Here is a 14284-nt window from a genome sequence, read left to right on the forward strand (position 1 = left end):
GACGACCTGTTGATACGAATGTACAGAATAAACAGTTGTGGGCAGCCGACACTTGGGAGATGTTCGCCATATTGAACTCATACACGTATTTTACGAGAGGGACTCGGAGGTAAACGGACTCTTTAGAATGGCATAAACAATGAGGAACGCACTTGTGATTTGGATCCAGGTCTGTGTATAGTTTCCGCAAGTACAGATTCCGACGTTAAAGATACTGTATATAACTTCCGGTTTTTCGCATGGTCATGTTTGCAATTGCGGCGTTTGGTGGAAGAAGGCGTAATTCTGCTGGGGAAAAGAAAAACGCTTTATTAGTGTCTCTGTAACTTACACGAAAGTGGCAAGTCTGAATTTTGTCTGTCGTATGTCTACGTCGCCCATTAAAGTGGCCGCGATCTAAGGCAAGACCTGAGTATTCACTCGTTTGAACGCTGGGATCGTGAGTTCGAATCCCATTTGAGACATGGATGTCTGGGTGCGTTTGTTCTGTGTTTGTGTTGTCCTGTGTGTAGGTAGCGACCTTGCGACGGATTGATCCCCCGTCCAAGGACCAATAAAGAGCTGTAGAGCCGTTGTTAGATATGTGTAGGCCAGAATTAGCAAGTGGAGTAGTAGACGGAAATGTTTGCAAACTGCTACCCCCAGGAACCGGGAGATATTTCTAAGCATATAAATGTCGCTGTGAGTAACACAAATTATATAAGAGTCAAATGATTGGTTGACAGTGTATAATGGAGTGAAAAGAACATGGAAGGAAGCTCTTAGGGCATAATTTAAGGTACTATCTGGGCATTTGCCTGGAGAGATGGAAGGAAACCGCGAAATACCTCAGCCGCCATAGCGCAAAACCCAACTGAGATAGGAAACGGAAAAGCAGGTACCCACTTGATAGGAGGCTGGGTGGATCCCAGAGCCGATATCGACGACATGGAGAAATGAAAATTATTGCCCTCATCTGGACTCGAACCCTGACCTCTTGGTCGTCCAGCCCGTAACCAGTCACTATGCTATCCCGGCTGTTCTGAACAATAATGTATGCAGAATTTGTAGGCGCATTTATGGTGCACCTCCATGTGAAAGTTCGCATTCCAGGCCGATATAGTTCATTAACTATTGTTTCAATCCGAAAGCTAAATGTAGATTTCATGTGCCCATCAAGTTTTACATTCTGGGCTGGAGGGGGAGGGGAGGAATTAACAATAGTTTTGTAATTTTCGAAAGATGCATAACTAATTCCATGGAGCTGAGCCCTTCTTGAGAAGTTGCCATTCTCTCAGCTGAGCCCTTCACTGGTCCCTATCCTGAGCCAGATGAATCCAGTCCATACCACCCCATCCTATTTCTGTAAGATCAATTTTAATATTGTTCTCCAATTACTTCTAGGTCTTCGTAGTGGTATCTTTCATTCTGGCTTTCGCACCAAAATCCTTATCTCCCCATACTTGCTACATTCCCCGCCCACTCTTCATCCTTGACATAATTATTCTAAATACACTTGGCGATTCCGAAAGCTACAATACGACAATGAATTGTGATTAATGTTATTATTATCATCTGCTCACGATCTTACAGATTTTTGACCTGCTAGACATGCTGGGATTGGCCGAGCACGCTAACACTCGCACCGTAGCCTTATCTGGCGGTCAGAAGAAGAGGCTGTCAATTGCCCTGGAGCTCATCAGCAACCCATCCGTCCTATTGCTGGACGAACCGACCACGTGAGTATGCCCGTTTACTTTCTTATATTCGTTCTAACTAAATGTTAATGGACCGGAAAATATGTTCTAGGCATCCCCGAGTCTGTCACAACACGTTCTGGAATGTCGTCTTTATAAAATCCATAGCCCAAAATGTCATGTGGGAATAAGAATTTTCATACTGCTCAGGTGTCTGAATATCTACAGTTATTCTTATTTTGGTTGATTAGGCATCTCAGTGCCTCTTCCGGCCTCTAAATCTTCTTTCAGCATCTATTTGGCATCCTTCTTCTTGTCCTTGTATCTTGGCTACTATCCCGAGCTATACTCAGTTATTACTACGAGTCGCTTTCCTAAATATACAGATACTGCATATCGAACGCAAATGGAAAAGTCAGTGCACGTGTCCTGGGAAGAGAAGAGAGTATTAATGTTGGTTTTATGAGTCCTTTGCACGAAAAGGCACACAGTGAATGCACGATAAGGAGGTCATGTCTGCATGTTCCGTCTCTGAAACTACTAAGGGAGTGTGATTAAATTTGGTACTGTGGTTTTAACCAAAGGATATTAGGCGAATTCGGTTTTATTACAGTGCAGGGAGCTCAACTCGAACTTTAGATTGATAAAGGGCAGTTCATGGTACAAAGAATGCAGTCCCAATATATACGAAATTTATCAGGTTGATAACAGAAAGCTTATAGCAAGAAAAAAAACTGTCTTACATTAAATTTATATTTGAAATACCGTATTTACGCATGTATAGGCCGCACATTTTTTGCCAAAAATTCAAGAGGAAAACTGGGGTGCGGCTTATATTCGAAATATTCGAAATCACACTTCATTTAAAAAAAATTATATTCATAATTAGTAATACAGGGTGTTCTACTCCTGAAATAATATTCCAAGAAAATTATTTTTTCTATAATTTCTGTCTGAAAATTGTGCTGCGGCCTATACATGCGTAAATACGGTATTTCTCGATATGGCTTATATTTAATGAAATGCAAAAGAAAAGAACAATATGTACCCTCAGATACATACATACCTCAGTGTGGAATATGTAGTTCGTTCCTCTACAAAAGAATGAGGCAAAATTTGAAGACAAAAAGACTATAAGTCAGGAAATTTCCGCTTCCTAAAAATGTGCGTGTCTTTGGGTCCAACTTTTAACATAATAAGACGCTTTTTTAATTTTTTTTTTTTAATTCGCTTAGTTGGGGGTGGAATCCAACTGGGTCCACTCGGCACGGTGGCCACTGTTTGGCCTATTGTACCTGCCCCGGGTGATTATGATGATGGAGAATTTGATGGAATGAAGATTGGCAGGCTAAACCGAAGTACTCGGAGAAAACCAACCCCTGCGCCACTTTGTCCACCACAAATCCCACTTGACCAGACCCGGGTTTAAACCCGGGCCGCCGCGGTGGGAAGCCAGCGACTAACCGCTTGAGCTATGGCGCGGCCCTAATAAGACGTTTAATTTATTGTTGGTTTCGTCAGTAGTAGATTTGAATGTAGGCGTATGTTACGAACTGCATTACTTATCTCTGTGATTCATTTAACGATCCTGGCAGGTGGGCAGATGCTTCGGTGAAAAGATTAGAAACAGATTAAATTCATGGAATGTCTGCTAATATACAGCTCAGAATCTTGTGTCTTCTGCTCTGTCTGCTAGTATAAAGATTAATATGTGCAGAACAATAATTATATCTGTAGTTTTTGACGGTGTAAAACTTTGTTTTTCTCAATAATGGAAGAACATGAATTGAGGGCGTTTGAGAACAGGGTGCTGAGGAGAAAATTAGGATTTATGAGGATCTAAGTAGGAGGGTGCATGTAGGACATATAGGAGATAAGTTCATAAAATTTTGGTGAGAAAACCTGAAGGAGAGTGCCTGCTAAGTATATCTGGGCTTAGGTGGGAGGATAATAATAAAATAGATCTTATGTAGGATAAGCAGTAAAGACTGGATACAACTGGCTCAGGACAGGGACCTATGGCAGATCTTATGAACATGGTAATGAACCGGGCATCCCCCGAATAGCAGTCACGAGCGTTACGGTTTGAGCTGGCAGCTCATCACGACATGTATCCCTTGAGTTCATCATGTGATCGGTAAAACGAAAGGAACAAGTAAATTTGTTGAATATGAGGTTCTCAACACAGACTCTTTTTAAGTCTTCTGGGTTGTAACTCCCGGTATTTCGGACACAGCTCCTCATGTCAGAGGAACATCGCTTCCATTTTCAGGGTCAAAGAATTAATCAAGCAACAAACCAGCAGAAACAACCGGCGAGCTAGACTCGTTTCTTTCTTGGCTTACTTTTCGACTCTGAAGATGGAGATTATGCTCGCTGCCTGCTCTTGCTGGCTATTTGCTTGTCCTATTCGTCGGCTCTGAAGTTGGAGGCAGTATTTTACTCCGAAACCCCGGAGTTACAACCCATTCGACCGCATCCTTGAAAGTGCTTTGTGTTTGGAATTGTCTGTATTGACATCGTTACAAACAAAGAATTCAAATTTGCTTTTCAAATATAGACGTACTTCCCACGTTTGTTTCAAAACAGGATGTGAAATTAAGTGTGATTAAGCACGTTGTTTAATCCTAAGTACTGACAATGGAATTCATCGCGAAACCCCATCATTTGTTACCTAAGCTAACTTTTTCTGCTTTTCCACGTATTCCTTACCGGCCGCAAATATTACAGAATTGTACGTCGAGAGGCTGACGTTTAACGCCATCGCCCACCAATGACAGGAACAACCAACCGTAAACAGTCTCCTTATACAAAATCCTGCACTTCACATATCCACATCAACATAGTGTCAGTAGTCGGAGAATATACACAGTGCACTAACACAAAGTAATATTGTAATGTGGATGACGCAACAGGAAGTAGGGGTCACGTGAACTCTGCGTTTCCACGAGTGACGTCACGTACCCCCGCTCCTTCCATCATTACGCAACGCTCGGTAAACTCCCCACCCCACTAGGCTGTGACATCACGCAACAGGCGAGACCGTGCAGCGACTATTGCTAGGCAATGCGTAGGTAGAAACACCTGACAATACCTGATAACTGTTGCCGAGCAGCAAATTGTTCTCTACGATGTCCGTGCCGAGCCTAAATAAGGAACAGCGAATTCGTCCTAGTCCCTTGGGACTTGTGACCATATTTTACTGTTCGCAAGTCCCAAGGGACTAGGACCCGAGAAACACTGCGCTGGCAAGGGCCAGCAGCATATACAAAAGACAGACCCATCCTCTCGTCAGAGAGGGCGCCCCACAGAAACAAGACCGTAACAGTCGAGGAGCAATAAATATCTGGTCATGAGCCCCAGGAGAGTGCTCGATACCAAGAGTTACTGACTGACTGATCGTCAGTCGCAATGAGACTTCGACTGTTCAGGATTGAGTATTGAGTTACGAGAGAGTTACTAGTAGTGAGTACTGAACCAGTTACTAGTATTCAGTATGAGTTGAAGTCCAGCAGCTACGAGTTGAGTTGTATCGAGTGAATGGCAGTGACTACAGCAGGCGAAATAATTGTGATACTGCAGATTGCAGCAATTGATAATTGTGAATTGTGTAAGTGTAAGAGCGAGTGTTCAATAAATTCGCTACATCCAAGACGTCGTGAAGTTATTTGTCGCGTGACATACCCAACATGTGACAGTATATTTGTTTCGATTTCTTTATATTTGCTGATGTATCGAAATTCTTAGACGGGCCTCGCAAAAAGGAACCGCTGGCCACGTGTTGGCCGCTTGTTGCCTACCACTGATGCAGATTATAAGGACGTGACCTGTACTGACTTCCTCTCGATGTACTGATGTTCGTGGCGTTGTATCGTGGAATTCTGTTGCCAGAAAGACTTGTATGGCTGTGCATGGGAAGCCATTCTAGATCTTCATTCGATTACAGAAACAAAGGAGGGAATCTTAAATTTGAACGTGCTATGAATGACAATAAGTCTGAGCATGCATCGTGCATGAGGTCTGGGTTTGGATATGACCCAAAGGTTAATTCTGTGACGTCAGTTTGTTGCCCAATGCCCTCTGAAGTTAGAAGGACCGAATTTAAAACAGTTCCTCAGAAGGTCAATTAATTTACCCAAACTTAAAATAAAAAGGTAAAACTATCCCTGTAACAGGCCGTGGAGGCACATAGGTTTGTGAGACGAGGCTTCCACATTTTCTAGATATTCGGCTCACAGATGGCGGTGAGGCTGTCAGCCTTATGCGCCGGCCACCCTTTACTCCCAAGAAGATTCCTGGTACCCATTTCTGCCAGAGGTTTTGTCGACCCCAGGACCATAATGAGGCTGGAAGGATTAGGTCAACTGAAAAGCCAGTTACCTTATCGGGAATCGAAACCGCTACCTTCCGGCTTGTAGCGTAGTGCATGAACCAACTATGCTACCTCGTGTCCCCGAATTTACCCATACTATAATAAAAGAACATTTTCGTTCAGAATTACTTTACAAGTTAAAATCTGTGCAAACATTTTGGATTGTCCCAAAATTTGAATTATGCTACAGTTAAAATCTCCCTGGTGCATAAGCACCACGTCATAAAGACTTATTGGGGGAGTAAAGGTATAGCTCCTTCTATTCTAAACTTTGGCGCTGGATTGAGGTAGTGGGCAGCTTCACGCTTCGGTCAGTTAGACCTCAGGAAAAGCCCATGGTATTCACTGGGGAGGGACTGGATAGACAGCAGTCTGATTGAACTTTGTGTCTAAAAGAAAACTCGTGCCGCTGACAGGAATCAACCCCGGCCCGTGCAGTCTGTAGCTACTAATTTTTCTATTGCTGCTTAAAGATTGAAATATAGTGAAGTTCGAGGTACTCACTGAGGAGAATGTTAAGTTCGCGTTTTATTAAGATGACGTACGTGTATAATTAGGTATTAAAGTTTCGAATGAACTTGCTGCCTCAGTGTTCTAGCATGAGTAGGGAAACATCGGTACCTATCTATCACACTACGAGGGAACATCGGTAGGTTGCTCACAAATGGAAGTAAAACAACTGTAATGGATTTAATAGGTTTCCTCTTTGTATCATTAGACAGCAGCACAGCCCAGCTTCATGGAAATGTAAACTGATTTCTGCAAGGCGTCTCTTACTTCATAAACAACATTCCTACATTTATATAAAATAGATATGTAAGAAAAGTAAAAGAAGTAATTGTACTGATTATTAACAGTATACTCTCAGATTTAAGTTAAGGTCTATATTAAGAATCGCGGGGTTACCGCTGTGATAGAATAAGATGTTTATAAGAATGTGCTACCGAAGGCCGGATGGTCATTGCCTAGACCTTTTTTTGTATTTACAATATGTTTTCTGCAATAAAGAGTCTAGGTAGCAGACGCGCATGCGCACGTTCAGAAGCTGGTTTCAGTAGTCAAAATGGTGACCGTGCTTGAGGAATGTGCTGCCGAAGAGCAACGTTCTGTTCCCTTCTTTTACGAGCAAAAGTACTCAAACGATATTCATAAGGAAATGTTACCTATTTACGGCGGGAAGGCTTTCGTAGTCTAAAGCAGTTTACAACTGTGTGGCATATGTTGATGACGAAAAGGTTGAAACGGTGGTACAGAAGTGGCTGAGACAACAGTCAAAAGACTTATATGCTGCGGGTTTCGGCGGATTGACAAAGCAATGGGACCATTGTCTCAGTGTTGGTGGAGGATATGTCAAGAAACAGATGTTTTTCTATGTCTGAATATCACATAATTTACATCCATTTGTGACTTATTTACTGACTCCCTCGTACACTGGGGAATATCCCAAAAGACCGTATACTGAATTATACTAATGCAACTGAATGGAAATCGTAGTACAGTTGGTTTCTGACATTTCTATGCTGCTGGAGTTCTTCATGAAGTACACGAACGAATGCCCTAAAGGAGCTCGAAATTATAATTAGAAATAAAACGAACGCCACTAGGTAAAAATGAAATACGCTATCCAGAAAATGATATAATTATGTACCTGTCTTGACTTTTGGCCCAGAATTGTTATAAACACCGTAAAGCTTTCTTGTGTCTCAAATTTCCCCGTTTTTTCTGGATTCTCAGCCTGAGAAGAAATGTTGCCTGATAATAAAGGGATAAAATACTTTTTACTTCTATTAAATTGAATTAAATAGGAAATGAACTTTACACAGTAAAGACCATTTTGTTATATATATATATATATATATATATTGGCCGAGTACGTGAAGACAGAAAGAAAGAAGATTCATGATAATATAACACATAAGCCGAAGACCAATTGAAGATACGAATACACCGTTTTGAAAGGTCAGAGAATAATAGTGGAATGATTTTTGAGGGAAGACTATTGGTATATGCTCTAACCCTAATTAAAATAGAGTCCAGTTTCGGGCTTTGATATTGGTGCCACTGAAAAGGAAGGTTTCTATTGTTAGAGACATATTCTATTACTTCATTTCATTCACGAATCTTAAACCGCTAAGCCGTTCCATCAATAGGCCCAATCATTATACAAGTAGAAAGCCATCTTTTGGGATGTGGCGCCGTGTAGAAATAGTGTTAACCGACGTTTCGGAGGATCGTATCGCCTTCATTTTCAGGGTAGAAGACAAGAAGAAATCCGCGAGCGAACCAGCAGAGGAGGTGCAACAGACTGAGTCCAGTCGAGTAAACACAGCCGTATAAGAGGAGAGGGCTACATAGGGAAATAGTAGAGAGGGGAAGGGGAAGGGTCTGGTGGAATATCCAGCAGGTAGTGGGCCAGAGCTGGTATAGAGTATGTGTTAGGGGGAGAGAACGGAAGGTTAAATGGAAGGCATTAACCATGTAGCTCGGGAGCTGCGATGGGCCTGAGTGGCCTATAGGATCTGCCGTATTTCGGAGGTTACTTAAGGGAACAGACGAGACTGTTCGCAGTCTGTTGCATCTCCTCTGCTGGTTCGCTCTCGGATTTCTTCTTGTCTCCTACCCTGAAGATGGAGGCGATACGTTCCTCCGAAATGTCGGTTAACACAATATCTACACGGCACCACATCCCAGAAGACGGCTTTCTTCATAGCCACCGCCGTGAAAACCTCACATCTTACATTATACAAGTACAGCGCAAGATATCAAGGGGAAGCAGCGAAGACGCAACCTCCTATGTAACAAATACAGAGATGTGTAATGAATGCAAGTGAATATATGGAAACATGTAACTGTTGTCTTTTACGTACATCCAGTCGAATTCCACTGCCCCTTTCTTAAAAAAAGAGATGAAAAAGAAGCTAAAGACAGTTGTTCCCGAAGTGTATGCTTGGATTTACGTTTCTACTTTTGTTAACTTTGAAAAGTGCTTTTAGCTTATGGTCTTTGGTGATGAATGCTATGTTGGTTAATTAAATTACAGTGGGTTGGACAGTTCCTCGTGCTCTCAATGTGTGTCGCTACTGAAGCTGTTGGCCCAACAGGGCCGCACTGTTGTGTGTACCATTCATCAGCCCAGCGCTCTGCTCTTCGAAATGTTCGACCACTTGTATGCTGTGGCTGAAGGCTATTGCATCTATCAGGGTGGCGTCCAGGGGCTTCTCCCCTTCCTTGCAGACATGGGGCTAACGTGTCCATCCTACCACAACCCAGCAGATTACCGTAAGTGTGTTTATTAACTGCTTGTGAATTTAATAGAAAATAGAACATTATCTGAAGTCCTCTGCTACAGCTTCGACTTGTTTACCAGTATGCAGACTGACAGGCTTTCTTGCAGTTTGGTATAGATGACTTTTACGTGTTACTTTAATGGACACATTAACCATCCATGGAAAATTTGAGTTCACTTCGCATGATCCCCGCACTCAAAACTTGTGCAAGGAATTTATCATCCTATTCACACCTGTTCTTGTGTCTAAAGCGAATATTTATGTTATATTGACTTAAATTCCCCGAAGAAAGAAACAACGTTATATTGATCAGATACAAAACAAGCCTAGCCAGGATCTGAGAATCAGTCTCCCTCTTTCAATCAAGATCTGTACTTTCTATGAACGACGTGCACATAACAATCAGGTTGCGTCTCTGTTCAAATATTACATCTCTGAAACCACTCAACTGATTTCATTTAGCTATCAGGTGTATAGCCTAAAATGTTCTAAGTAATTATAATGTTTGGTTTGTTATCAGTCCTAAACAGCATCCAATTTGCAAAGAACTCAAATCGAATCTCTCTTATTTTCTCAAGAATGGCTCATCATACAGAAAATGCTTCATGGCATAAAATACACATATCAGCCATTACGTGTATATGGAACATTTTCAATACTCAGGATATTTGAAGAAACACAAAGATAAATGATCTGATCCCTCTTCTGCATCGAGGTTACAGGTACTTCTAGAGAAAGCATCATCCAATCTAGTTATGGGTCGTCCGATATTTCGGTATCCTCTAGGTTTATCAGTCAGTATTATTTTTTTTGTGGACATGACTTGATTCTGTAACAAAATCTCAAAGATGATTAACTGTGATGCAAAGGACTGTATTTGTAGTAGTCCAATCAGCACCTTGACTTACAGACCGTACAATTTGATTGTCAATAAAGGAGAGAGAGAAAAAAATTGTAGTAGTAATAGGCTTACGTTTTTATACATAATAAGTGAACTTTAAAGCTAATAAGAGATATGAAATCGCAAAGAATGTACATAACAAAAATTTATTCAGAAAACCTGAAGGGGAGAGATCAGTTGAGAGACCTAAGTATAGATGGGAGTACAATATTGATAGACTGATCTTAAAGCAGTAGGGTTTAACGATATTGAGTGGATTCATACGACTCGGGGTAAGGTTAGTGTCGGTGGCAATGAAAGTGCGGGTTCCATAAAAACGGGGAATTTCTCCATTAGCTTCTGAATGACTGCGTTCCTATGTGTTATTTATCCCTTATTTGCACGAAATTAAACGTTAAATGACATGCTTGGGAGCTTGAAATCTGACCGCATGACATTTCAACTCCGAAACGACTGAACATATATCATCGAAAATGTGGCACTATGGTCTACACCAGCCGTGTCAAAGATGCAGCCCCCATAGCCACAAAGTGCGGCCCCTCAACTTTTAGAGCTAATTGATATTACAATCGATATTAAAATTTTAGTATAAATATTTTTTGTAAAGACAATTTTCCAGCAGACCAGAAGACAACAAGTTTCACGCAGACATAAATTAGCAGGCTGCAGGAAATTCAATGTTTTGCTATTTCTAACATAATTTCTTGTGTAATCTCTCTTTTTACATATTGAAAAGCTGTTTGATACTTGTCAAAAATGGCATTCTCTTGATTTTTAAAACTGTAAGATATGTGACTTTAGGTAATTATATTGAAATTATTCCTAAATAATAAATTGAATTAAATTTCCTTGTATCAAAATCTAATGTATATTTCTATTTTGAAGTGCGGCCCTGGACTATTATTTATAGGGCTGAGGTGGCCCTCTGTACAAGTTGAGTTTGACATGCCTGGTCTACACTAAAATACATTAGGTGACTTTACTTTTTAAACATACCAGTGCAATGTAAACCACAATGGTATTATCCAAAAAAAAATGTAGAACTATACGACACGAAATAAAAATATCATTTATACAGTGTCTACAGGTTTAATTTCAAACATTTTTAGTATGCTGAATATTTAAACAATGGCCAGAAAACAATTTATTACTGCGAAATGAAGTGCAGTGTGATTAGTTTTTGTAATAACAGATTTGTAATTGCAGCGAGGTATAACCGTGAAAATCGCATTTGATACACAGAATGTCCCATTATTACGTGCCATATTTTAAAGAATGATTTGTGGACATCAAAACAGAAATGAAATCCTTCTTTCAAAAGTTACATCTATTCTAAATTTCAACGTCCGTTATCACACCTGAAATACTTAAGTTTAATGGGTTGTGTATGAGTGAGAAAAAAAATAAGCAGAAGAGCTATCAATAGCCTCTAAATTTTTACTTTCTTGCAAGAGAAGTTCGAAATTGTCTCCATATTCACGGACGAACAACTCAGCTCTGCTCGAGAATGATAGTTAGTTAGTTAGTTACTGGAGAGGGTGGGTTTCCCCATGCACTGAGACCTGTATTGGTCCATTGTGCTTCCCTCTATGATTTCTAACAATCTCTATATCCTACCGGTACTGGTGCTTATCATCAGTCCCGCCCAGCCCGCGAGACCGGCTCTACTAGCTGAGAGGTATCTATGATGCTTCCCCCATCTACCAGAGGTATTAGAGACTGCTGTTGGGCGGAAAACGTCCGTTAATTTGGCTCAGTGTCCTCCTTTGGAGATATGAGGTTCTTTTACGTGCCGTAAAGCTACGACACGGGACCCACGGCTTAAAGTCCCTCCCGGAGGACTTGTTCCCTGAATTTTTCCGCCCTTAAAAATTCGACGACCTCCGCCGGGTATTTGAACCCGCGTACTACGAGTCATGAGGTGGGAACGTTACCTCTAGACTACGGAGGCCGCTGCTCGAGAATGATACTCGCAAGTGTTCGAACGTTCAGTGTGTATTGTTTATTTCACTTGCAAAACAGTTCAGCTCGATACGACAGTTCCTCTAGTGCCCATTGTACGGTGACAGACGTTGGTTAGGTGCGCATGTTGGCTAGGAAACTGGAGCTTCACGCCTGTGATCAGCCCAGCGACCAGCATAATTCACGGACAGCCACTGACGCACTTCACAACTGTGCGACCAACATAATTCACGGACAACCACCGACGCACTTCACAACTGTGCGATTAGCAGAATTTACGGACAGCCACTGACGCACTTCACAACTGTGAGACCAGCAGAATTTACGGACAGCCACTGACGCACTTCACAACTGTACTGTGGTGGAGTGGTGTGCGCGTTGTTGGTTGAGGCACTGTGCTGCAGGCCAGAAGGTCGCGGGTTCCGAGTCCCGGTGAGATCATTGGATTTTTCAGTTTACCAAATCTTTCCAGCTGCACTATGGTCCTGGCGTCTACTCAGCCTCTAACAGAAATGAGTACCAGGAATCTTCCTAGGGGATGAAGAGCGGTTGGCGCGTAAGGCTGACAACTTAATCGCCATCTGTGAGCAGATTGTCTAGAAAATGTGGGAGACCTGTCATAACCCTATGGACCTCCACGGCCTGTTACAGGGATAGACTCACTTTCTTTGCCTTTTTACTGTGGTGGAACAACGTTGTGTTAAAATCACATGTGAAGACACGAACTGAATTACGCGTCTTCCAGTTTCCACTAGTGTACGTTGGAAGGAAATGAAGGTGATAGCGACTGCTAACTTGTGCCGGTAAAGTGGGCCGGCCTCTGCCACCTTCATATCATTTCCATGGCCGATGTGGGAAACAAAGTAAATCAAAGTAAGTGATCGACGCAACTAGATTCGCGTTTTATTCGAATTCGATGCACTTGTAGATAGTGTCAAATGGTTGATTATAAACGGGATTTGGATTGCTAATTGGATTTATTGAACATTTACAGGTCGTAACTACAAGTAACTATAGCGCTATCGCTAATTCAAACACTCTACAATTCACTACAGCACGTGCTAAGTCTTCTCAGTCTGTTGTCGCTTGCTAATGGCCTGCATCACCGCATCTCCCTCAACTTCCGTCTTCACATCCCTACATGCCGTGGACTGTCTTATAACTGACTAAACTCTAGACTTGTCCCGCTTGTGACACTTCAGCACGGATCGCATAGAAAACATCTCCCAAAATAACTTCTGTTGTTGCGTCACGTGGTTATCGCTCGGGCTGCGTAGAGAACATCATTCCTGTGTTGCCGTTTACGACCATTACCTATCAACGGATCCATCTATTTATTTATGGCCCCTTTGTTGTGCCATGGCCGCATTTTCAGTTTCTTGAACTTTTACACAGTCGGTAAGACTCCTTGGACGGGGGGATCAGCCCGTCGCAAGGCACACATAGAACACCAAAAACACAGAATAAACGCACACAGACATCCATGCCTCAAATAGGATTCGAATCCGTGATCCCAGTGTTTGACAGGGCGAACACAGTTCATGCATTAGACCGCGCGGCTACTGTGATCGCCAGCGACGAGTCTACGTGTACACGCTACAATGGTTATATAACAGTGCATCAATTTTCCATTTCATTTAATTGGTTGAGACTTTCGACAGAATTCCTTAGACTGGGAATCGATCCATCTTAAAATGTCTACGTACGTAGGATAGCAGAGCGACGCAGAAATAGGCCCACGTCCAGAGCCCTATTGTTCGAGCAGTCTGCCGTCTTCATTCCACTACTATCGTCTGCTCCCACAGGATTTCCGACCCGCAAATGGCTGATCCTCCAATTATGGCATTTACTACATCTCTACAAACAAACCGATTTGTACGCTCAGATTCTTTGAGGTACTCTGTTTGGGTCTAGGGCCGCGCCATAGCTCACGCGATTTTTTTTAATGCCAGTGAAGTGGGACTAAGTCCCTTGTACTGCGGCCACTTCTGGCCTATTGTACCAGCCCTAGATGAGAGGTGAGGGTGATTGTGGAGCAATTGGTGGAATGAAGATTGGCAGGGGAAACCGAAGTTCTCTGAGAAAA

General features: G+C 42.1%; 1 protein-coding gene across 2 annotated transcripts in view; it reads left to right on the top strand.

Annotated features, from left to right (window-relative positions):
- The window catches only part of LOC111861909 (ATP-binding cassette sub-family G member 1), a 148385-nt gene that overhangs the window by 110349 nt on the left and 23752 nt on the right, over positions 1-14284 (top strand). For both annotated transcript variants that reach the window (XM_023846860.2, XM_023846861.2), the window contains exons 5-6: positions 1573-1718; positions 9089-9327. In XM_023846860.2, coding sequence (XP_023702628.1) covers positions 1573-1718; positions 9089-9327 — 385 coding nt within the window. The remainder of the gene's footprint in view (positions 1-1572; positions 1719-9088; positions 9328-14284) is intronic.

The sequence above is a fragment of the Cryptotermes secundus genome, unplaced genomic scaffold, assembly GCF_002891405.2.
Source record: "Cryptotermes secundus unplaced genomic scaffold, Csec_1.0 scaffold39, whole genome shotgun sequence".
Classification (NCBI taxonomy): Eukaryota; Metazoa; Arthropoda; class Insecta; order Blattodea; family Kalotermitidae; genus Cryptotermes; species Cryptotermes secundus.